At 44.1% G+C, this 24,434-nt stretch overlaps 3 protein-coding genes across 5 annotated transcripts; all 3 read right to left on the reverse strand.

The window, feature by feature from the left end:
• Positions 1–1,781: 1,781 nt before the first annotated feature.
• atn1 (atrophin 1) lies at positions 1,782–12,311 on the reverse strand. Its single transcript, XM_026370496.1, has 10 exons — positions 12,033–12,311; positions 10,033–10,169; positions 9,412–9,513; positions 8,939–9,058; positions 5,990–8,805; positions 5,655–5,871; positions 4,048–5,527; positions 3,461–3,628; positions 3,164–3,344; positions 1,782–2,504 (listed from the first exon to the last, which is right to left on the reverse strand). Exons 2-10 carry the CDS (start codon positions 10,057–10,059, stop codon positions 2,471–2,473), a joined length of 5,145 nt encoding a protein of 1,714 aa, XP_026226281.1. The 5' UTR covers positions 10,060–10,169; positions 12,033–12,311; the 3' UTR covers positions 1,782–2,470.
• A 1,739-nt stretch (positions 12,312–14,050) lies between these two features.
• Positions 14,051–18,684, reverse strand: LOC113169292 (gamma-enolase). 2 transcript variants are annotated; one of them, XM_026370603.1, is made up of 13 exons: positions 18,571–18,684; positions 17,855–17,940; positions 17,603–17,698; positions 17,447–17,505; positions 17,300–17,369; positions 17,061–17,194; positions 16,733–16,955; positions 16,454–16,651; positions 15,740–15,816; positions 15,293–15,417; positions 15,095–15,203; positions 14,690–14,748; positions 14,051–14,545 (listed from the first exon to the last, which is right to left on the reverse strand). In XM_026370603.1, exons 2-13 carry the CDS (start codon positions 17,937–17,939, stop codon positions 14,476–14,478), a joined length of 1,305 nt encoding a protein of 434 aa, XP_026226388.1. In that variant the 5' UTR covers position 17,940; positions 18,571–18,684; the 3' UTR covers positions 14,051–14,475. The 2 variants fall into 2 exon arrangements, with proteins under 2 accessions (XP_026226388.1, XP_026226389.1); XM_026370604.1 differs by lacking the exon at positions 18,571–18,684 and adding an exon at positions 18,347–18,555.
• A 919-nt stretch (positions 18,685–19,603) lies between these two features.
• On the reverse strand, positions 19,604–24,118 carry mlf2 (myeloid leukemia factor 2). Of its 2 annotated transcripts, none has more exons than XM_026370635.1 (8): positions 23,777–24,118; positions 21,904–22,015; positions 21,732–21,767; positions 21,530–21,583; positions 21,294–21,422; positions 20,844–21,003; positions 20,527–20,742; positions 19,604–20,051 (listed from the first exon to the last, which is right to left on the reverse strand). In XM_026370635.1, the coding sequence occupies exons 1-7, from the start codon at positions 23,818–23,820 to the stop codon at positions 20,531–20,533; spliced, it is 747 nt and encodes a 248-aa protein (XP_026226420.1). In that variant the 5' UTR covers positions 23,821–24,118; the 3' UTR covers positions 19,604–20,051; positions 20,527–20,530. The 2 variants fall into 2 exon arrangements, with proteins under 2 accessions (XP_026226420.1, XP_026226421.1); XM_026370636.1 differs by having other exon boundaries at positions 19,604–20,067; positions 23,777–23,820.
• Positions 24,119–24,434: the final 316 nt, after the last annotated feature.

Raw genomic sequence — 24,434 nt, forward strand, 5'->3', positions numbered from 1 at the left:
TTTGGAGGTCAGTGCATCACAATGCCTCCATTGTTAAGAGGTTGCACAGTTTCATTTTGAAATGTGCTGCTAACGTGAGGCTATGTGTGTTTTGTTATTTTAATTTTATGTGCTGTTGTCATTTATTGGGTTGTGCTACAGAAGGCCAAAGGTTTGCATCCTACCCCACCTGGTGTAGCACCACCCAGAGCCTGGATTAAAATGGGAGAGTTGCGGCAGGAAGGGCATCGCTGTGGCATCCCCTGACGGGAGAAGTGCTGTTATATTATCGTGCTCATCATCTTTTCTCAATAGGACTTCATAATAACTACACATGCAGTATCCACGAGTGCTGAAGCGAAGGAATATATATCATTGGGGAACATGTTAGAGTGTATTACACTTGCATGACTTTGGCTCTACCTCTTGTAATTAAATAATGGAAACCTTTACTACGGCTACAAAAACTGGTCCTGATAATTTGAGTGTGTGATCATCTTCATAATAAATAATGAATGAAGAGTGTTGATTTGTGGCCTTGTTTTTTTGAGCCTACTCAAATTGATATCACATGTGCTGGCAAATCTTTACAGTACATTCAGCCTTGCTTTTGCCAGAGTGGGGTCTGTCACTAATGACAATACAATTAATTTATTAAACCACTACTTAAAATGATGTGATTTTTATTATGCTGTGCATTAATCACACTAAGCCATGCATATGTTGTAGTAAAAGTATAACTATAGGAAACTTGGCTCCGCTATGTAGGAGAGAGTGTCGTAATAATACCAGGCCTGCGTTAAATTCCTGTGTTCAAAATAAAGTCTGTCATCATTCACCCACACATTTCACTATGTCCTTATCCACCCTGAGAAACGACTGATGAAGTGCTAAGAATAAACCCCAGATGTGATGTCACTGGAGGGAAAATCAGATTTGTCCTGCTACTAGATACTTTACATTATATTGACACACTTATTCAAGGTGACTTTTAATGACACCCAACCTACATACCAACTCAGGAAGCTTGTCATATATGGTCCATATATTTCAGATACTGTATCATGTCAGACATTCAAAATCACAATGCTCACTGAGATGGTTTTTTCAGATAAGGCTATCAATCAGCGTTACACTGACATTAAGGAGACTCTTGTAAGGTAATTGAAATAAACAGAGTGCATCAACAAAAAGTGAAAGCTGCAAGGTTGTAAAGTTTGTGTACCCACATCTACATGTCCCCAAATCTGAGAGCCAGCAGTGATTCTGCCTTGTGATGTGAAGGCCAAATTCACTGATCCGTATCTGTTTGAAGGAGATTCCTGCAGCCGGACACGGTGAGAACACACGCAGCCCTGAGCCTTCAGCAGTGTCTGTAAATCACGCTCTCACAGCTCCTCCTCTCTTTCTCCTTTTTCATTTCTCTCTTTACATTTTTTTTCTCTTCTTTTCAGTTTTACAGTGCAGTAAGGAATGCTCTCTCAACAGGGTGGCTGGTGTTCACTGGAGCGACTCAACTCCCATGTCTCACACTCATCCCATGTGTCTCCTATTAGCTACACTCACCAAAAGAGGGAGGGAGAGACCGACTAAGAGAAAGAAGGGGAGTCAGAAGGAGCAGCGAGGGGGGAGGGGGAGGAGAGTGAGGAATTTGATATGGTTTGTGCATGAGTGACTTGTATAAAACAAAGACAGGGCAAATAGTCTGAATGTATGTGAGAGGGGGGAAAATAGCTTACGCATGAATACTCAAGAGACTAGCAAAAAAGATTATAATTTATTTCCAGATTTTTTTGCCTTCATTTGCATCTTGTTTCACAAGGTAAATTGAAAATAAAAAATAAAAATAAAAACTGACTGCCATACCATGAAAATGTAAAAAAATAATACAAATAATATGTACTGTATATATAATTATATCATTATCAACAAACAGACAACATTAATCATAATAACAATACTATTGATCATAAACATAACACTAAATTGCTGGTCTCATGCATATAGAACACCCCTCAGATACAAAAGAGGGGGTAATTACTAAAAATAGAACCAAAAGTTCCACCAGTTCAGAATAAGCGCCTAGCTACATGCAATGACATAAAAGAGACTCATGTACACATTCCTTCTGGCATCAAGTATTTTACACATATTGTACTTCACTATTGCCGCCCCCATCTAATATACTGTACAGAGCACAATACAAAACAGGACTGAAGTGCGAGAACATTATGCAGGGAAGTGCTGGAGTTGGGATCTTCATTGTGGTGCCGTTTGCAGGGACAGTGTGCAACGTTTTCACACCTTCCTCCCTCTTTTGTTAATCCCTCAAAATCTCCTTGTTTTCTTCAGTGGATTCCCTGTCCGCTATTCCAGGTTTATTTTCACTTCCTTCATTATTTTCAGTGCTTTTGTTTTGCTCACGTCATTTTTAATTTTGCACATATTCTCCCTCGGTTTTCTCCATGCTGCTCTTTGTAGTGCCCCTCCCTCACAGCGTCTTGTCACTCTCTTTTTTCAAGTGACTAAAAGGTGAAAGGAGAAACCAGATATGTGTGTAAATTCAAGTTTGGAAGCTAATGTTGAGATCATATTTCATCTTGTGCAATTCAGATAATGCTTTTATGTAATTTACTCCTCAAACAAAGCTTTATTAGCATCGAAAGCAGTTGACAACATCAAAAAATTTAAGAAAACACAACACATCTGTAAAATTAAAAGATCGCCACACCCTTCATCTAGATAAATAACATGAAGTCCGAACATTAGTGTTGTAGAAAGCAAATAAAGGTTTGAGACCCACAGAGCACTATAGGTAGAGAGGCAACCCTGCATCCGAAAATGGCTAAAATTGCTGTGTAACTAAAATACATAGAAAATATATGCTGTCTAGTGGCAACTGGACTGGGATAATATGACCAGGATGACTGAGACTGAGACAAGACTAGGCTGAAACTATTAATTATTCATACATAGAAAACTATTAGCCAACTACTTTGATAATTCCTTAACCATTTTCTCCTTTTCTTTGTTTAACTATTGTTGAAAATAGCACTTCAGGACTTATGAATGAATTAATTAAAAACAGACGTCAGCAGATATTAGTTAAAAAATAATAGTTTGTCACTTGCTCACATAAGAGTTTCTACTGCATTAAAAACAAACACTCATAGAGCCACCGTACCTGTAATACTCATCCTGGGTGAGGGAGTGGTGGTGGTGGTGATGGATCCACTGTTGTTCCAGGGCCAGTCTCTGGATCTGCAGCTCTGCGCTCTGGGCCTGCTGCATGACCTGGAGCTGGTGGGCTGCTGACATGGGACCAGTGAGTGAGGAAGGCTGGGGCAGGTCACGGAAAGGAGCACCTGCCAGAAAAACGGGGAGGAAAGGCTCCAAGGTCAGTTATCATCACTCCACTTAAAAAGTATCTTCATGAACTTTCAGCACTGTGAAGTTTTAGAGAAAAAAACGGAACGAGTACATGGACGAGGAGCCTTCTCCTCACCAAACAGCTGATGGCGGAGCACCTCGCTGTCAGTGAGGGGGTGAGCCAGGATGGGGGTGCCTAGTGTGGCTCCTGGGTAAGGGAGGCGAGCCAAAGGAGACCCCGACGCCAACGGGTCCATCAGGGGGTGAACCCCGCCCGCCGCTGGATGCCAATGATGTAATAGGAAATACAGGAGGTATTTAATGTGAGTCAAAGCAGCGGCATGAATTCAAAACAAAGATGACAGATGTATTCGTTCGAAAGTTTGAATGGATGCAGCTTTGTTGGCATTTGTTTTTCTTACAACAAAGGCCAACAAGGCCCTTCTTCTCCACAATTCCTTATAAAAGACTTAAAACATACTCACTTAAAACAAACATTAGTGCAGTGTTAGAGTATAGAAGATGTTATACAGAGCAGTGGAAAGGCTCTTAAATTTGTTTATGTTTACAGTATATACAACTCGTCAGCTCTTAGGAATTAATTCTTGAATACAAAATGTTCTCAGACTAACAAAGTACATTATTAATATTACGGTGGTTGATAGTGACCATGACAGCATAGTTAGGAGCAGTGGGTACCTGTGTCTTGCTGGTGCAGGTGAAGATGTGAGTGGATGTGTGAATGCTGGTGATGATGGGGCGTCACGTTTAGCATCTGAAGTCGCCCCAGATTCTCTCCTCCACCTGTTCCTCCGCCACTTCCCCCTCCTCCTGCACCTCCTCCACCACTTCCTCCCCTTTCTCTCTCCCTCTCCCTGTCCCGCTCTCTGTCCCCAAAGGCAGGCAAGGCTGCTCTGTCTCTTTCCCTCTCCCGCTCTCTTTCCCCACTCCTATCTCGCTCATAAGAGGCAGGTGAGCGAGTGGGAGTGGGGTAGGCCTCAGGGGGAGCGGCTGAGGCAGGGGCTGGTGGCAAATGAGAGGACAGGGAGCTGGGAAAAGAAGAATGGGGAACTGGGTGATGAAGTGAGGCAGCGTTGGAGGTTGGCGGGGCAGGTGGAGGAGGAGCTGGTGGAGGGGCGGTCGGAGCTGGGGGGGCAGCCGGGGGCGCAGATGAAGGGTGAGAGGGGAGAGAGGGTGGAAGAAGGGAGGTAGGAGGTGGATTTGACAAGGATTGAGGGGCAGGAGGGTTGGGTGGTCGAGATACTGGGGTCAGGTTTGGGTTCTGAAGTTGTGGTGGGCCAGGAGGAGCTGGGGGAGGAGGAGTGCCATACAGTGACACTTCATTAGCTCCACCTGGAGCTCCTCCGAGGAGCAGGGAATGCGCATGGGCACTGGCATGGGCGTGTGAATGTGAATGAGCAAGAGCAAGAGCCGCAGGATCAGGTATGGACCCCGGTGGGTAAACCCGCTCGTCACTCTTAAATTCAAATCCTGGCTTTATTCGGTCTCGATGTGCAGCCATGGCATGAGGAAAGCCCATTCCTCCTAACCCTGCACCCCCAATTCCTCCAGGCACTGGACCTCCAGCCACCCCAGGGTGGCCACCGACACCTGGACCACCTTCGAGGCCACCACCATACAAAAAGCCTAAGATGGCTGCGGCTGTAGCTGCATCTGTAGGCAGGTGGTGTGGGTGTCCTAAAGCATGACTTTGGAACTGTGGAAGGAAGAATGAGGGGTGGACATGAGGATGGCCATGGTGAACTTGCGGGTGGTGTGCCTGGGCACGACTCGCTCCCCCAAGTGGAGACATGGCATGAGGGCGAGCATATTCACTGAGGGTTCTCAGCGCTGGGGTGTCTGGGCCCAGATAAGGACCACCCAAACCTATGCCTAGGGCCCCCTGTGGACCAACCACTGCTGATGCCCCACCCATAGTTGGCAGGAGGAGGGAATGGGGGATAGAGTGAGAGAGGGTGGGGTGGAGATGGTTTGCTGGAGGAAGGTGAGCGTGTGGATGTGAAGGATGATGCTGGGGGTGGGGAGGAGGGTGAGAGACAGGGTTGCCTGAGGAAGAGGAGGAGGAAGATGAAGGGTCGAGGATGATAGAAGATGAGGAGGGGAAGAAGAGTGAGGAGCCCTGGCGACCCCCTCCAGCAGCGCTGATGTCCTTCTGCTGCTACAGAGAAAACAGAAGAAGACAGTAAATCACATCTGCCCTGATCTGCTTTTGTCCCCTCAATGTAATCCACATCAAATCCATTAAATCTAACACACTATGTAATTATCACGCTCAGTGTGCTCACCTGTAGATGTCGATCCAGCTCCCTCTCGCGCTCACGCTCCCTCTCTCTTTCCCTCTCTTTTTCTCTGAGGTCTCTGGCCCGCTGCTCCACCTCCCTGCGGGCCCTTTCGATCATCTCATTCCTCTTCTTCCACAGTTTCGAGCCATCCAGCGGTACAAAGAGGACGTCGCTGCGGGCGCAGGAGTTCCCACTGCCACGGTCAAGGACCTTGTGGAACCTAGAAACAGGAGACACAGCAGTGTGGTGCATCATTTTTGCCACCATGACGAGTCATCATGAACAGAGTGACAGACTGACAGCTCAGTCAGGATAATGAAGTGTCTTTTAAAGTTTACCGTGCTGATTGGCTGGCGTGGATGGGAATATCTACAGGTTTGGGTTCAGGAGAGGGGCTTCTCAACACTGGTGGTGGACTTTCATTCTCCTCCCTGTCTTCCATTGGTTCTTCCTTGATGACGGGTGCGGGAGGTGGACCAGAATCCGCATGTCCGTCTCCACTGGGTAGTGAAGAACTGGAGGAAGGGGTGGACATGCTGTTGTTGTTGGCAGAGTTACTAAGAGGTGGAGGTGCTTTTGACACATTTTGAGGCGAATGTGACTGTGAGCTGGTATTGCTGGGTGCACTACTGTTGCTATTGCTGTTGGCAATGTTACTGCCATTGTTCCCATTGGAGTGATAGGTTCCACTGAATGGAGGGTGGCTGCTCAAAGTGCTGTGGAAAGGGGAGGGGCGACATCCAGGTGAACAACTGGATGACACACCTGGCCCAGGAAGTGGCATGTTGGGCGCAGAGGAAGAGCCAGGCGGAAAAGATGAGAAACCTCCCATCTGATTGGTGGATGGGCTGGGTAGAGGGGACAGAGGTGTTGGAGGAGTCTGGGCAGAGGACTGGTAGTGTGAGGGGCGTACACTGGGTGCCATACCTGATGGCGGTGGCTGGGCATGAGAGGTTTGAGGAGGGGGTAGAGGAGGTTGAGGTGGTGGAGGGGGATAAGGAGCATTCAGAGGATGTCCATGATGAGTGGAAGAGGAGGAAGGAGAGAGTGCAGGAGGTTGATTTGGACCGCCACGGTTTTGGTACAGAGTAGACTCTCGCAGGTTTGAGTCCCTTTCTCTGTCTCTGGGCCCAGACTGGTAGTGGGGGTGAGGCTGGTGGGGGTGTTGGGTTCCTCCAGGACCGGAATACTCCCGCCCTAGGTTTGGAGTCACCCCAGGGGAACTGAGGTACTCTCGATTTGTGCCAGTAGAAGGAGGCGCGACAGCAGGAAAGTCTTTCCCTCCACTGGGGGGATACTCTCTGTGGAAGTGGTCTGCTCCAGAGGAGGGGGTTTGTGCCTGGTCCATAGAAGGAGGGAAGTCTCGGTTTGATGAGTTTGGAGGATGTGGATGGGAGTGTGGAGGCTGTGGGGGGTGTGATGGGTGACTGGGGTTGTTTTGAGGTGATGCAGGTGGGTCTCTGTTCAGCATGGGGGTGACAGGTAGCCCACCAGTTGAACTTGGGGGGTTCCCCTGCGGAATAGAGCTGTTGTTTGGGTTACTGTTGCCTACAACCTCTCTTGTCTGGCCCCCAAACTCACTCCATCTGCCTCCATCTTTGTCTCTGGGATGACCCCCTCCTGTTCCATTGGGGCCAAAGTCTCTAGTCTGGTTTTGGTTTTGCAGAGGAAACTCTCTCCCTCCTTCACGTTCCCTTTCTCTCTCTCTGTCTCTGAATGCTGGACCAAAGTCTCTTCTTTCAGGACCCAGGTTAGATCCATCTCTCCCAGAACCTTGGAAGTCCCGGGTCTGACCCACTGACAGTCCCCCAAATTCCCTGTTTGGGATGCTGTTGGGCCCACCCATCCCACCACAAGCATTGTTACTATTACCCCCACTAGTATTGTTGTTGCTGTTGCCAATGGGAGCAGAGAACTCCCTGTTGATCTCCCTCCCCCCACACTCCCCCCTCGCTCCCCTCTCCCTCTCTCCTGCAGGCCCCCTCTCTCTGTCCCCTCCCCCTCCAGCGTACCTGGGAAGGTACTCCCTGTGGGGGTGGGGGTGAGGATGGGGGAGGTAAGAGGGGTGGGAGGAGGAGTGGCGAGAGGACGGAGGGTTGTAAACAGAGGGAAGTTGCTGCTGCTGCACAGGGGGCTGGTGCTGTGGTTGGTGTGAGTGGTGGTTGCCAGGGTAACGGGTGTAGCCCCAGCTCCCTTGGCAACCAGTTGCTGAGCCACCCTGCCAGCTGTAATGGTGAGGGTGGGTGGAAGTTTGGGTCTGAGGCTGGGACTGTGGCTGGGGGCCGGTCTGCGGCAACAGAGACGGAGGAGCAGACTGAGTCTTGTCCAAGAGTTTGTCAGTCTTTTCTATTTTGTCTCTTTCTGTTTTAACCTCAGCAGGCAGGTTTTGGCCCCCAAGCTCCAAAGGCTTCAGGGCAGGTGGAGGAGGAAGAGAAGGGGGCAAGGAGTGGGGAATGTTGGGGCTGTTATGGGAGAAGTCTCCTCCCGAGAGAGTTGTCTTGGTCACACACTGTGTGCTGGCTTTGGAATTAATTCTGTTGCCACTCAGAGCACCTTCGACGCCCGCTGGTACACCATACTCAACTTTGCACATCAATTTAGAGTCCAGGGAGAAATAAGACTTCCTCCCACTATTGCTGTCATTTGATGAATCCCCTGCTCCACGGAGAGATGGAGTAAGACCAGAGGAAGAGCACGGAGTGGAAGGAGGCTTAAGAGAAGGACAGTCTTCAATTCTTGCATCCAAATCCCGCTTTTCTCCATCTCCACAGGACTCTTCACCTTTCCCCTCTCGTAGCACTCTCCTGTCCTCCCCTGCCACCTTCCCTGCTCCTCCCTCCTTGCCTTTCTCCCTCTCTCCTTGTTTTGGTGACACAGGTCCATCAGAATCAGAGTCCAAGCTACCCAGAGGGGAAGCAGAGAGACTTGGGGACGAGGAACGATTGTCCTGGTCTATATCCCGCCCACTGCTCAGACTACTGCTGCTATTGGCCAAGCTCCCTACAACTGAACTCCTGCTGCCTTGGGATTGGCCATCTTCATTGTCGCTCTCACGGGATTGGCTGGCAATTGAGGTGGGAGGTGGGACGGTAGAAGGAGTCGAGCTGTCAGTAGAGTGTGTTGATGTTGGAGGGTTTTGGGTAGAGGCTGAATCCTGACAAGAAAAAGGGAAAAATCTATCTTGTGATATATAAAACAACATAACTCTTAGCTTACACTGTGCCTTTTGAATAATTTAGCTTTATAATTGATCTTTATATAACAGGTTGATGAAACGTAACACAAACCTGAACTTTCTGCCTCTTTGGAGGAGACACAAGTTCCTCCCCCTCACTCTCTGATGAATCATGCCCTTGTGATCTGCGACTGAAGCGATTTCCAGCCAATTCCTCACCAGCACCTCTTTGCTAAAACAACACAAGACTTTTAATTCCGTAGCGATGCTTCTGAATCCCTAACAGGCCGAAGGCTGTTTTTAGAACAAAGCCACACTTGCATGCACACACACAAAACGACAGTGTCACACAGGAAACATCAAAGATTGCAAAGTGCTAAGATGTAAAACACACTATCGAACAATACTGACAAAGCAGGGGTATGTGTGTGGCAATCATACTGATGAGTCATATGCTGACAGCACACGCAAAAGTCAATGCAGACAGACATAATTGGTAATGACTTTCATCCTTTCATGCACACATAAACCTATGGCCAAGAAAACTACAGGAAAGAATAAAAGCCAAAAAAAGTAGGCTCTAACCGTCTGTCTGTCATTGCGTTCTGGGCGAGTGGGGCTGGTGTGCGGGCGCCTGCCCCTTCTCTCCTCGCTCGCCCCCCGCCGTCGCCCACTGCGCATGGGCATCTGCAAAATCCAGCGGTTGAGGTTATTTTATTGGTTTTTTTGGAAGGTAGGGAAAAGCATTGGATGTTCGAAACAAGGAGATATGTGAGAGAAATAAGCAGATATACGGAGAGATGGAAGATGTGTCGGTGACGGTAAAATTAATTATTACAAGAAAAAAAGAAAGAGACGTTTGTGCAATTCAAGGTGAAATGCAGAAAGGGTAAAAACAAGTGGAGAGGAGAGGTGAAAAGAGAAAGGGCATAACAGAGTGAAGACAGAAGGACACAGAGAGCAGACAGAAACTGTAAGCAGAGGATAAAATATAAACACTGAATCTGCTATTTCAGACCACATTACCGCCTGTCACAGCCAAATAAATAATTTACATCTTAGTCAGCCTTGCTGTTTTGAAATATTATCGCACACTGAACTAATTATGACTTAGTCATACTTCCCAATGTTCTACATTCAAGAATTAGGCAGGTACACAATTCCTGACATCATATTGAAAATAGAGACAATGAGACTTGTGCATACCGATTCTTTGTGTGTCCGTGTTTTCATTACTTCTTCTCTATATCATCCATTTTACAACACAAGCCATTGCAGGCACTGAACTGGTTCCTGTTGCTGACTGACTGGATTGTGTGTTACACCATGAGAGCTACCAAAACCTGTAAAGAAGCATAAACAAAGAAGGTATTATTTAGTTTTATGAGCTTGGATACACTACAGAGAACTCAACAAAAGGTAAAATAAGATTAATTCATGCTAAAGGATACAGTAATACACGCTGTTGTTCACTATCCACACTCAGTGCAGCGCTCAGGAATTTGTGACATTATGAAAACATCTGAGTTTACAACTGCAAAAGCATGGTTACAACATTTAAATTCCCAGCATGCCTCACACTATATCGGTACAACTGCTTTTCACTGTGCTCAACAGTCTCCTCTCTGCCTTCTGCTTTCACCACAGCAGCCAAACCAACAGGCACAATAGTTTAACCACTCACTCTACCAGCACATGATGGTATGGGTATAACACTCAACTATAAAATAAATACTAGGTGAAAACGCTGTAGGTGTGGGGCAGAAAAGGAGCTGTTTGTTAGACTGCATTTTGGATTGCAGTCTGCAGAAAACACTGAATTTCAGCAAACATCTTGAGAATATAGGACCACACCCCCTCCTACCACCTTCACCACAACAGCCCAAAACCCACAGTCACTTGTGGTTAACCAACATGACCTGGTTATCACCAGCAAAATCACATGCTTATTTATCCAACCAGCCAGCCATTAGCAAAATGTACAATGTCAAGATGCTTTATCCATCCATGGACTACTTTGCAAGGGCTTGTCTAATCCATTCATTCATGTACCACTATGATGAAAAAATGGCTCATGTATACTGAATGAGGATATAAATAGTGCACACCAGTGCATGAAAAAAAAGAAGAAGAAGATATATCTGGCAGAACAGTTAGCAGAGCTGCCGAACATGCACACTCTGCTGTGCAGCCAGTAAATATATGTTTGTGTTGATTTAACTAGTAAGCTCCTGTAAGTCTTTCAGCCGCTCCACTACACATGGCCATGCATTAATTATTAGTTTGTGCTGCAGTGACTGATTAAATCTGTCTTAAGAGTAAAATCTGCACACACTTGCATAACAGAAAAAGGTGGCACCTATATTTATGGGCAATGCAGTGTGTATTTACTCTTCCTAATTATCATAAAGATGACTAAGGTTATTAGGCTGGAGTAGAAAGCATGCAGGGCCCAGTGGGTTTCTGTATTCATAATGCATCTCAGTTACAGGTGGCAGCTACTGGCCTGTCTGTGGTCCACTGGCAGGGTCTTGGTCAGTGGTCAGTAGACTACTGGGGCGCAAACACACCACTAACCCACACCAGGATTAACATCGTTAGTCCCTCTGCATGCTCCCATACACACGCGCACGGGCACACGCACAAAGCATTTGCATTATCAACAAATGGACCACTGCATGTGATGCAAAGCGGCAGCATGCAGTCGCTACGCTTGCATCACATCACCAGCGAGCGGCCACTGCAACGAGTCTTTCTTCTTTCTTTCCTGCGACTGTTATTGATACGCACGCAGAGGTGGACCGGCCAAAGCTGCTCCACAGCCCGACGCAGGCTACCACGGCGGAGCACGGTCCACCTACGACGAGGAGAGTCGTGCTCAGCAGCACATACATGACCACAATCCGAATGGATGCCTGTGCATTGCTGTTCCTAGACCACTGCACATCTTAAAAAAAGAAAGGTGATATGGCGAATCGTGGCATTTCGCACCGGCTCTCCCTTCCCTTCCCTTCCCTCGCTGGAATGTGGGTGCGCGTCGTGCACTCTATTACCATGAATTCACCGGGACATAATTCAGCCCCATCGCAGGAGGACGGTGATAATTAACGCACAAAGGGAAAAAATGGGAGGGAGAGCACAAACGTGGCCAGCAGGGAAAGCTCCACAATACAGAGTGCAAACATCCATTTTCCCCTTCTCCTTACCTATAATATCCAGCGATGCGTGCTCCCACTCTCTGCTTCCTTTCTCTGCCTCTCTGTGTTTTGTCGTTTTATGTTGCACGCTGACACGCACACCTCGGAGCCCAGGCGTCTGTCAACAGAAGCTTGTGCTGGCTCATATTGCAACGGGCTCCGATCATAACAATAATGCAGAAGAAATCTCTTTCTATTCGTTGCAGGGAAAAAACAGGGGTGCCAACTGAAGACTGTACAAATTGATGCGTACCCTCGCCTCTTCCCCACCCCCTTTCGCCCCCTTTTTCTTTTTTCTTTTTTTTTTGCCCCCCTCCCTCTCCCACCCTACCTACTCCCCCTCTTCCTCTAAGACGACTTGCACTTTTTTTTAATACCCCTCTCCGGTCTTACAGTCACAATTTTTTTGCAGAGGGGTGAGCCGGAGAGAGGGATGCACGTCGGGTGAGAGAAAGGGAGAAGAGGAGAGGGCGTGATTTGCATAAGGAGAGGGGGGAGGAGGAGGAGGAGAAGGAGGGAGTAGTGAGGCGGTGAGAAGGAGGAAGAGAGGCGCAGGGAGAGGGCCAAAACTCTGAAGAGGGAGGGGATCAAGAGGGAGGGTCTCTGTCTGTCTCTGTTGCCTAGTCTCTCCAGAGTCACCTTTACTGTATGGAGGCTCAGCCTCGGTCTGAACAACTATGCATCAGTCTTTATCTCTTTAAACCATGAAGAGGTAGAAATGTCCACTAGGTTGTTTTTTTAATTTGTGCTCTATAACGCCTTGATACGCGCTGAAATGTGGACTGAACAGGAAACATACTCTCCTAATTATTTTAGCATTTGATGACTTCACAGGAAAAGCTCCAACTCGTTTGGAATAATTAAACAAATGACAGCCGAGTGATTAAACTGTGCACTGTGCTGAGGTTCCCGTCTGTCCTGCAGCTCCCTGTCTGTCTGTCGAGAGCTTGCAGCGGTGTGTCCAGTCAAGCGGCTCTGCAGACCTCCTCCTCCTCCTCCTCCTCCTCTTCCCCTCCGCTCCTGTCGATCTCTCTCTCTCTCTCTCTCTCTCTCTCTCTCTCTCTCTCTCGCTCTCTCTCTCCCCTTCACGCAGCCCCCTGTCCCGTCTCCTATTGTGTGGTAACCATGGCAATCCGGCCGGAGACTGTGCGTGATGCGCCTGCGCGGTTCCAGCCTCCCTTCATCATCATCATCATCATCATCATCAACAACAGCCCCGGTACCGACAGGAACCCACCGAGCTCCCTCTGCTGCTCGGTTCGCGCAACGATCAGCGCGTCATGACGTTTTACACACATTTCACTACTGACAACCCGCAAAATAAAATGGTTTAGCGAACACTTCTAGTGCTGTGACCAGTACTGTAAAGAATTCTAGCCTGATAAATTGTGGGACAACAAGTTAAATGTCCAGATGAAGCCATAATCATCTTCCACATGTCATTAAGTCATTGTCACAGTGACAACATGCACCTGTGCATGTAATGGGTTTAATGATGGTCCTGTTTCATTAAGTTGTGCAGTAACCCTGCAAGAGAGGCTGCCTGCACAATACAGAGATCCAGGACCTGGAACACCTGCAGCCTTTCATTTATTAACCCGTGTACTGTAACGCTTTATTGTTTCTATCCATATACACTGTCTGCCTTGCCCAAAAAAGTCATCACCTCGATTTCACCAAGCAAAAGCTAAGAGCGTCAACTGGATAATCACTGCAAAGTGAAATATGTTATAGCAGGCAACACAATGAAGTCAACTGATCACCTGAATGCATTGAATGACCAGGTTTTCCCAGCAATGAGTCCAGACCTTAACCCCACTGAGATGTTTGGGATGGGAGAAGACTACACACTGCAGCTGCACACCATCTTACTTAATGAACTCCTTTCAATAAGCAAAAGACTGTCCAACAAATATATATAGAGAATAAAAGTATAAATATTAAAATGACAGTGTATTTTAATTGACTGATATTTACTATTTAAAAATGAAAAGAGAAATCAGACATAGAGCGCTGGTTTCAGTTAACATATATCGTTCTCTTTATTTTTCTTAGCCTTAGACAATTTAACAGACAGAATTTAGTAGCAACCTGCTTAATGTTCACAACAGAAACACCATGAGGAACAGGAGGAGGAAACAACAGGGTACAAAAGACCAAAACATTTCAGTAGTGTGAGTGAGGAGATAATCAGAGAGACCAGGAAAGAGAAAGAAACAACCAGCACACGATGGTGAGTGCAAGTCGGGCTGAAAAACAAATTCATCACCACCAGGCTTTGTTCGGGAGTTGCTGCAATAAGCTGAAGCTTGTGATCATTATCCTCAAACTACAGTGTGTTTAATGTGTGGTTTAGTAATCTGAAAACAAATTAGTTTTGATGCATTCCAGTGAAACATGTGATTTATGGGAATGCATGCATGCATTTTGCCACTGATAACAACAGGAACACTCAAAGGGCACTCGGATTGCGAAAGTTGTGGCCAGCGAAGTGAGCCTGGTCGCCCAACTCTTCCTCAATCCTGCGAGAAAGAGGAGGTGAGGAAGAAGACAGAGAGACATGCAGAGCGGGAAGACGAACGTGAAAGAAGACGACAGCAGGTCAAGTTAGATTAAAGCCCTTCATCAAGTGTAAATACACGTTTTCAGTGAAATAAAATACCAACCTCATGAGTTGATTGTATTTGGCCAGACGTTCAGATCGACAGGGAGCTCCAGTCTTGATCTGGAAAAACAAAAAAACAAAAAACAAAAACAAGAATCAGAGGGATACAGATATGACTTTATTAATACTTGATAGATTTTTTAAGTAAATGTTTAAAAGTTGTATATAGTTTTATATAATAATATTTCAGGCACTAAACCTAATGTATTGATATTTCTAACTAAGCCTTTGTATTATTAGTATTTTGAAGCTGTAATAAGCAAATGCTCAGTTGTTTTTTACATTATTATTATAACTTTACATTTTTATTATTGTTGTTTTGTTTCGCCTTGAGATCTTTCGGGAGAGTATTGTGTATATGAGTGTCTGTGTGTGTGTGTGTGTGTGTGTGTGTGTGTGTATTTACCTGTCCAGTACAGAGACCAACTACCAGATCAGCTATAAAAGTGTCCTCTGTTTCTCCTGAGCGGTGGCTCACCATCACACCCCAGCCGTTTTCCTGGGCCAGCTTACACCTGAGAGATAAAGATTCATGATAAATAGTTCATAGTACTCAGATACACATGTATGTTAATGCATCAAACGCAACACAAAATGAACTCACGCTTTGATGGCCTCTGTGACAGAACCAATCTGGTTGACTTTAAGCAGCAGGCAGTTACAGGCTTTTTCCTCCACAGCTCGTTGTATCCTGCGTGGGTTAGTCACTGTCAGATCATCTCCAACCACCTGTAAACATACACAGTATTAGAAATACGTAGAGGAACTCCACTGTTTTTAGGCCCTGAACCATACACTGTGAAGTGCTTTGAGATGAATTCTGTTGTGATTAGGTGCTATACAAATAAAATTGAATTGAATTGAATTGAAATTGCAGCCATATCAATAAAAGCTACAATATATGAATCTTTGCAGTAACAATTTTGAGCATTCATTTGTAAAACTGTTCCCCAATATCTCCTCCACCTTTATGGAAATGCAATCCTTAATCATTGCCGTACAAATTAAATAACTAGCTGAGCTAATCCACCTAAAGATAAGAAAGACTTACCTGGATGCCCACTGAGGCTGTAAACTGTGACCAAGCAGGCCAGTCGTCTTGGTCAAAAGGATCTTCAATAGACACAACTGAAGAAAGGTGAAAGAAGAAAAGCTTTTTTATTTAAGTTGTTTTTGCAAAAATGTATTGTTTTATGCAAAACATTCTTTTTTTTATTTTATTTGTTTCCCTGTGGACTGACAGGACTAGAAGTTGCACCAGCAACATCTCTAATAAAGATTATAATTGGAGTAATGTCTTTAAATGCATTCTCATTGCACACAGATGCACACACGCTCTTGACAACACGAGCAGGAAGCACACCATTGACAGAGTAAAGAGCCACATCAGTGCAGGTCCCTGCTTGCCAAATGTGCAATGTAGCGCATAATTAAAACCTCTTTAGCAGGCCCATGTGTCAGAAGGAGAGAGCAGGCTGTGGAGAAATCAAGCTTTCTTGTCATTTGTTTTTCCTTCTTTCACTGTGCTTCTCACTTTACTGTTGCAACTGGATCTAATTTTAACACCTTGTGCACTGTTGTTAATCTATTTGAACTGTTTGGATCTGAAAAGTATCTATCAACTATAATCAGCAAATTAATGTAGTGAAGTGAAGGTATGATATCTGCCTCTAAAATGCAGAGAATATATTGTCAACTTAGTTACTGTACTTATTTACTTTTCACAAGTGGAAATCACACGAACGTATCGACTCACAATACTCACCGGGATAGTTGTTTATGAAGCCCTGGTAGATGCTGGCCAGCTCCTCAGCACTGATGTTGCGGGCAGCGTTAGGGGGAGACTTGAAGTCAAGGTCATACTTGCCCTCAATGAAAAACTCTGAGGCAGCAACGTCCATCCCTATCACCACTTTGTCTGTGAAGCCTGCTTTCTCTATGGCAGTCTTTATCAGCTCCAGGGCTGAAAGAGAGACACAGGATGATAACACGTCAGGTTATCAAGAAAAGAGGGATTGTTTTAAAGCATAGTGGTTGCACTTACCTTCACTGTTCTCCTGTATATTAGGAGCAAACCCTCCTTCGTCTCCCACATTTGTAGCATCCTGACCATATTTCTCCTTGATGACTCCTCTCAGAGTCTGGTAGAGCTCTGCCCCTACACGGAGGGCATCACGGAACGACTCCGCCCCAACAGGAAGCACCATGAACTCCTGCATGGCCAATCTGTTCCCAGCATGTGAGCCCCCATTGATCACATTAAATGCCTGAGTGTGTAGTACGTAAGAAAGAGGTAGGTGTATGTGAGCTTTGATTTTTTTTTTTTTTTAAATAATAATGTTTGTATGATAAAAATATATATAATGACTCACAGGAACAGGCAGGACCAGTTCTCTGTTTCCTGCAAGATCAGCGATATGACGGTACAAGGGGACACCTTTCTCTGCTGCGCCAGCTTTGCAAATGGCCAGTGATACACCCAGAATAGCATTGGCCCCAAACTTAGCTGAAGGAAAAATAAAATTACATGGCACATGGATGCAATCACTGGTGCAGAAACACATCATTACGTTATTATGCTTTCATCAAACGTGATGTGAATCAGGCTCACATTTGTTGTCAGTGCCGTCCATTTCAATCATCGTGTTGTCCAGTTTCTCTTGCTCCAACACACTGATTCCCTAAAACGAAGAAGCCTGACTTATTATTTTTCGTCTCTGTGTCATCTATTTTATTTTAGTTTGGCACTCCTACTCACCGACTGGATGAGTGCAGGCGCAAGGGTGTCATTAATGTGACCAACAGCTTTGGTTACACCTATGAGATATGTGGAACAAGTCAATCCACTTTTATGTGACAAAACCAAGAGAAATACAGAGAAGCACAGTGTACACATCATGTTATAAGCATTGACCTTTGCCCTTGTATCGAGTCTTGTCTCCATCGCGGAGCTCCAGAGCCTCATAGATGCCTGTGGATGCACCACTGGGCACAGCAGCCCTAAACAGACCTAGAATTGAGACAGAGAATTGGAGGGAGGCACATTTTTGGGGGTGAAAGATTGAGGAAGCTAGAAGATATGTCTGTGTGAATACAGCTTTATAGTTATAGAATACAGATTCCAACTACAGTAAGCATTATATTTTAATGTATGCATCTTTTTAACCTTTGTCTGTGTGCAGATCTACTTCCACAGTTGGGTTTCCCCTGGAGTCCAGGATCTCCCGGGCAACAATATTCAATATAGACATCCTGTAAAAAAACAACAACCCAAAACATGAAAATAGCTTTAAGCATTAGTCTGGCAGATCACTCCATCCAATTTTTATCAGAAAAGGACGAGCGTGAGTCAGTGAAACAGTGCACAAAGAGACAGATGCATATGAAAACCTCAAACATATGAAAAGGCAAACATCAAATATGCATTTTACTGCAGCTAACAGCTCAGGTTTTCATAATACTGTAGTCATAAGGACTTCACACTCTCTTCCTCATATGCACACACTGTGAGGATAGTGACGCAGCCTTAGGGATGGAAAGCTGTAGAAAAGATGCTCCATGGGAACATGCTGGCACACACACACACACACACACACACACATATATATATATATATACACAGTGACGGAGTTATAAATCAAAAGCTAATAACACATACCTATTTATGAACCTACTGTCAGCCTGTTCCAGATCACAAGTCACTTCAATTTCTCTGCTGTTTCAGTCAGTGAGTGAGAATATGGACCAATGGAGAGATGATGACGGTGAAAAAAAAAAAAACACAGAGCAGGAGGAAATGAAGAGATGAGAAGCAGGGGAGGAGGGAGCAGGGTTTGAGGGATGTAAGGAATGAAGAAATAGATTAATCTTTTCAAACGTTACCTGCAGCGTGTTTGAAGCCTGCTGGAGTAAGTGAGCGAAAGTGGACGAATAAGAGGGAGAGAAAACGGGGAGGTGGGAGGAGATGGGGTGAAAACATATGACACACGGGGGGAGGGGGAGCATGTGAGTCATTGGAAGATGCAGAGAGGATGGGAGGGAATAAAAATGGGAAAGGAGAACCAAGGGTGTGAAAGCAGGACAGAGCAGAATAGCAAAGGTTACATTTATTATTGTGGGGGAAGACAAAGCAAAAAACAATGTCCGAGGAAAGACGTGTCATTTGCACTACAGCCTTCAGTTTCATCCAATGCATTGCACAGTCTCCCTCACTCCCTGCTAGTCCTTTCATTTGGTTGGTTCTGTTTGCTGTGTGAATATATCTGTTCATCTTCTAAGTACAGTAAGATTCTGACATATGCGCAAATATTGTCCCAACAAACTGCTAACATGAAAAGGTAATTTGTATATGCTCTCAAATCCAGGCAGGTTTGATAGAGAAATGGAAACAAACAACTGTACGCTTCAGATGCGAGTGACAGGCAGAAGATATCAAAACAAGGAGGATACATCTTAGCAAGGGTAGATGCACAAAACGAGCTGCCCTGTCAGATCTAATGATGGGGATTAAAGCAGGCAAGAAGACAGGTAGACAGGTGACAGGAGTACATGCTGGAGGGAGGATGTGCATTTAAAAATAGTCGTGGATGTTAATTAGAGATACAGCGAGTACAGAAAGAGGCATGCAGGAAGCCTGCTACGAGAACGATTTGTCAAACAAGAAAGGTTTTTCATTGGCTGCTCCGCTTGGTGAGCTCCATCTGGATGTCACATGATCTGGAGACACGGTGGAACACGGACAAGGGAGCGTCCAAATACATATACAAGCAGTGGGGAAAAAAATGCATCACTTGAAAGCTGTATCTGTTATTTTGTTACATATATTCATCACTTCAAAGTTCTATGATGCCAGTCTGTAAAAAAAACAAAGCACTAATCTAAGTCATGCAATCAACAGACACATTTGGCAATTATCTAACAATGTTTAATTAACCTTTATTTAGTTAGATTAATTAGTTAATAGTATACAATTCAATTCACCGACACACGAGTGTCTTCACAAACATAAAATGGACTGTACAGCAGATTTACTGTATACTGTAGCACTTAAGTGCAGTGGGCAAAAACATGTCAAGTTTCGAGAATGAGTATATATAAAGTAAGTGTAGTTATACCCATGTTTGCACAAGAGTAGCACTTTGTGTCGTGTGTTTTGTATGTAACAGTAGAGATGTTTAACTGTGAATGTTGCGTGTGTGTGTGTGTGTGTGTGTATAATATGTTGCTTATGTATAGACAGTCCAGTCAAACATTTAGAATGGGCAGTTGTGAAGATTTTCAACTTCCGTCTTCAGCGTGGTTCACAGCATCAGGGAGATCTTCCCTCACCTCCTTCCATCTGGTCACTGCATCAGGTGTGACACCTGCAGGAACAGTGAGCTGTTTGTCAACGACAAATTACAAAGGACAGAAAAACAGATTGAATGAACAGAGCTGTCACATGACAACTAAGCATCTGTTTTAACCAAATATGAACAATGGTTGTTAATCTAAAATGATGCTTCTATATCGTACTGTGAGAGTTGTCCAAAAACAAAATGTGGTGACAGTACAAAACACTGAGGAACCAATTCTGTAACAACTCATATCTACAGGTAAATATTAGAGTTTTACAAACAGATGACACAGGTTGTAGACTTTCATATTTTGCCCCTCTTGCATTCACATCGCAGGGCTAAAATTCACAAGACATTCAGAACACAAGCTGGCATGTCTCAAAACTGTTCAGTGTGACACAGTTCATTAGATCCATCTAAAAACTGCAAAATGCAATAAAACTGCAGGTTTGTACAATAAGCTTTGGCCAGGCTTGACTGAGCTTTGCCAGTTACCTCTTACCTTTTCACCAGTCGTAACGTGGGCGGGAATGTGGCTGACGGTGTCTGGGGGATTCATGTCGATGGCCTGGTGGGGTTGTTGAGCTAGGAGGAGCAGGAAGAGCCAGCTGTTGGCCTCCTGCCCGTCGATCTCGTCCGTACTCCAGCGCCCGGGCATTCGGGGGGACATATCTTCCTGCCTCCCTCCTCCACTCCTCATCAAATGCTGCAGCCTCAGCTAGTAAGAACAGAAAGAGGAAAGTTTCAGGATCACCCAAAACATTTCTCATTTTACAGAAACTGTCAGTTGCTACACGTAGCATTATTAAAGGGACTCACTCTCATCGAGATTAATGAAATCTTGTCGTTCCTCGCGGTCTCCTGTGCGGCGATTTCGTGATCTTGCCACTACGTGCGAACGATCCCCAATGTGGTGGCCGATGGCCATACGCTCCAGCCCGCTGTCACTGTCCCTCATTGACTGCCGCGTTTCACGAATCTGAGATGAGAAGCACCTCAGTTTACTAAAGTTTAAAAGTTGAATACTGCACTATGCATTAACACAAATTTTGAGAATATTGAATTTTTGTATTAGCTTGTTAGTTATACTGTTCACGATCTATTTTTTGTCACTATGTGTACTGGCCATATCATGTCATGCACAGATTGACAAGACATGAAGGCTTCTCTTCAATAAGTAGTTAGGTCAGGTAGTATGAAGCACTCCCTACCTGCACAGTTATCCTTTAAAAACCTTTAAACTATGTAAGTGTATGTAAGTAACCTCACCCCTCCAGGTCCTGTTCTCGTTTCACTGGTCTGCTGATAAACTTTAGGAGCTCCTGTGTCTAAAGAGGAGTAGGAGATGACTGTTGAGGAGGAAAACGTCTGACAGTTTGGTGAACCGGACATTCGCTCCTACAAGGTAAACAGTAAAAGAAAGGTGAGATAAGTTCTGTTCAAACATGTTGCGTTGATGAGGGTAATTAATTGGTATGTTTTAAGGAGATATATAAATCACTCACCATATTTTCCATCATTTCTCCCATCATGCCAAACATGTCCATAAACCCACCACCCTGAGAAAACAATTAAATTCAATTCAAATTCAGTTCAGTATGAAGTATAAACTGAGTGCAAAATGTATTTTGTAATCTCCATTACAAAACACATGTCTTGACACATGGTTGTACTCAGTTAAAGAAAGAGGTCAAAGAAATAACGCACCATTCCCATCATGCCAAAGGGGGTGAGTGGACCAGCCTAGAGAGAAAGTGCACATCAAAAGTCAAAATATATTAAGAAATATTTTACACCAATGTGAACACACACACACACACACACACATACACACACACACAAAATACAATTACAGCTTATGGATACAGGGTGCTGTTACCTGTCTGCGTGGTACACGCTGTGGCTGCATCTGAGGGGCAAGAGCAAAAGGGTCCATAGCAAATGGTCCAAACATGCTCCTCATCTGCTGCCTATGAGCTGCAAATGGATCCCTAGAAGAAATAAAGATATTCATGACTTTTTTTGACTGATTAAATAAAGCTGTAAACTACAAAAAACTGTAAATGATAGTAGGAGGGAAATAAAAGAGGATGTAACAGATCACCCAGGAGTTTCTCAACCTCCTCTTGCCAACTGAGCCCAAGTTTAATTGGCCTGCACAGCTGTTTCCTCATACACTATGATTTATTCACCTAACGTTTTCAGCTTTCATCAAAATATGTATGTAGTATTAGTTAGTATCTCAAGGGCAGTGTTAAAATTATTACTAATACAAAATGAATCAACTGCACTTCTGATAATCAGTTAGTTCTTTAAGCTGTTTATCAATCAAAATTAATTATTTGAAACTAATCATAAATTTTGCAACAATCTACAAGGATCATTTGCTTCAGCTTCAGTTGAAATGGAAATTTATATGAAGTATTGTGCAAAAGGATCAGATTTAAGCACACACTACCACCAGGGATTTGTCTGATCTGTCCCAATTTCACTTTGTGCCACATCAATGACCCCAAACATAGAGCCAGAGTAATTAGGAAACAACTTCAGAGACTGTTACTGATGGCACATCCTTCTTCACATCCAAAGCAGAGATGCTTTGTTTTTGGACAGCACATTCACAGAAACAAATGCAGTTTCCAGAGGAAATTGAATTGTTCCAGTCAGATGCAGCATAACTGGGCAATCAGCGTTTTCTAACGGAGCAGCAACCCTCTAGAATAATGTACCTTACGAAAATAAGGAGCTGCACAATATACATGCAATAAGCTACCCAGACGTGTAGTCATTAGTGTTCTGATGTCTTGATGGATTACTACGTTTTTAGTCTGTTTTGCTTGTCTGATTGTTAAATGCTTTTTATTGCTTGTCATTTTTGGATGGACTAGGACCATAGACTACAGCACATTCTGGGATGATAGGAGCAAATTAGCAGCAAATTAGCACCTGGCACATTTACCAAACATTGATGTGGATTAAAGTTTTCTGCCCCACAGTAAGTCAGACTAAATCCACATTGTGTGCATGTTCTCCTAGATGCTGGGACCAACCTATCCACCAGGTAACTTTAAACAAATGTCCAGAAAATAAATGCTGTTTAAAAGCAAAAAAAAAAAAAAAAAAAGTCTACAAAAATGTTTATTCAAAGTCCAGTAAACTAAATAAATTATAAATAAATAAATTAAAATAAAGTAAATAAGTAAGAACTGCCCATGCCAATCATTTTAATAAATTAATTTATTTAGTTTTACTGCCTAAAACACAATACAGTGTGTAGTATTTAGTAAATAGGATGATACAATAATTTCCACTTTTATTCATTTCACATAAAATGGGATGTATCCTAACTTATATAAGGATTTTCTGGACAGAGCTACTAGAAAAGCCTTCAATTGTCATTAGAAAAATCTCAAAAAAAGCTCTAAGTGGACTGTAACGAACATGATACGAGCTGTAACGTTATTTGAGAAACAACAAGTACTTCTATAAAAAGCTGTTAGCTGCTCATTTAACTACACAACACTACATGATTAGAAATGCTGTTGATCTCTGTCAGATTTTTTGCTATTGTCTATCCAACATGGTGGATCACTGTAACGTTAGGCCCCCCCACAGCTGGCTAGAGTAACGTAAGGTACCTGCTTCATCCAGAGGAAAAATATACCTCAATAAGCCAGCAAATCGATGTTTCACCTCGTGTTTAACACGGCGAAACAGTGTCTTTACAAAATGTAATAATTGTCAGTACTTACATCATGAACGGGTCGTCGTCAACGTCATTCAAAAACCGAAACATGCTAGCTGATTTAACTCAGCTGGCTGATGCTAGCCAGCTAGCTAGGTAAACAGTCGAGTTGTTCAAGAATGAAAACAGAATATTGGATAAAACTACAAGAGAGATGAAACGGAGGTCCTTTGAGTAACACTGTCACGAAAATGCTAAAACACTGCTACCGTTTATGAAAGAGACAAACAGATCAGAGTCTCACTTGACAGTAAATTCCAGAAACCTGGAACAAAAATTAAAACGGAAGTCAGTCCTTTGACAAAGAGAAGCACCATACATACACACGGAGGACCGCTACTGCTAACAAGTTAGCATCAGAGCTAACAACGGGGACTTCCGGTATCTTTATTTTTCAAAATAATTATTTTACAGGGAGTTTTTCACAATAAAGTTTATTTACGAAAATAAAAAAGATAGGTGATTTAAAAAATCATTACAGTTGCTACAACAGAAATTTGTTTAATATCTCTTAAAAACACAGGAAACAAAATTAAAACTAGATTACTTGAGCTTGTTTTTTCGTGAAAAACTGTACTCTTAAAAGACAAGACATTGATCTGGAATCAGCAGGAATAAGGTGCCGGATTTTTACATAGGGGCAGCACTTTTTTAAAGAGAAGATA

Source organism: Anabas testudineus, chromosome 16, assembly GCF_900324465.2.
Source record: "Anabas testudineus chromosome 16, fAnaTes1.2, whole genome shotgun sequence".
NCBI lineage: Eukaryota > Metazoa > Chordata > Actinopteri > Anabantiformes > Anabantidae > Anabas > Anabas testudineus.

Excerpts from the sequence above, each read along its gene's own strand:
- atn1 (XM_026370496.1), bottom strand. The coding sequence starts at position 10,059 with ATGAAAACACGGACACACAAAGAATCG. Across the intron at positions 5,528-5,654 it reads AGCTGGATCGACATCTACAG|CAGCAGAAGGACATCAGCGC; the intron begins GTGAGCACACTG and ends TTTTCTCTGTAG. Across the intron at positions 3,345-3,460 it reads GGAGAAGGCTCCTCGTCCAT|GTGCTCCTTTCCGTGACCTG; the intron begins GTACTCGTTCCG and ends TTTTTCTGGCAG.
- LOC113169292 (XM_026370603.1), bottom strand. The coding sequence starts at position 17,939 with ATGTCTATATTGAATATTGTTGCCCGGGAGATCCTGGACTCCAGGGGA. Across the intron at positions 17,370-17,446 it reads CGCCTGCACTCATCCAGTCG|GGAATCAGTGTGTTGGAGCA; the intron begins GTGAGTAGGAGT and ends TCTTCGTTTTAG. Across the intron at positions 14,749-15,094 it reads TTGGTCTCTGTACTGGACAG|ATCAAGACTGGAGCTCCCTG; the intron begins GTAAATACACAC and ends TTGTTTTTCCAG.
- mlf2 (XM_026370635.1), bottom strand. The coding sequence starts at position 23,820 with ATGTTTCGGTTTTTGAATGACGTTGACGACGACCCGTTCATGAT. Across the intron at positions 21,768-21,903 it reads AGCGTGTACCACGCAGACAG|GCTGGTCCACTCACCCCCTT; the intron begins GTAACAGCACCC and ends CTTTCTCTCTAG. Across the intron at positions 20,743-20,843 it reads TTTCATTAATCTCGATGAGA|CTGAGGCTGCAGCATTTGAT; the intron begins GTGAGTCCCTTT and ends TGTTCTTACTAG.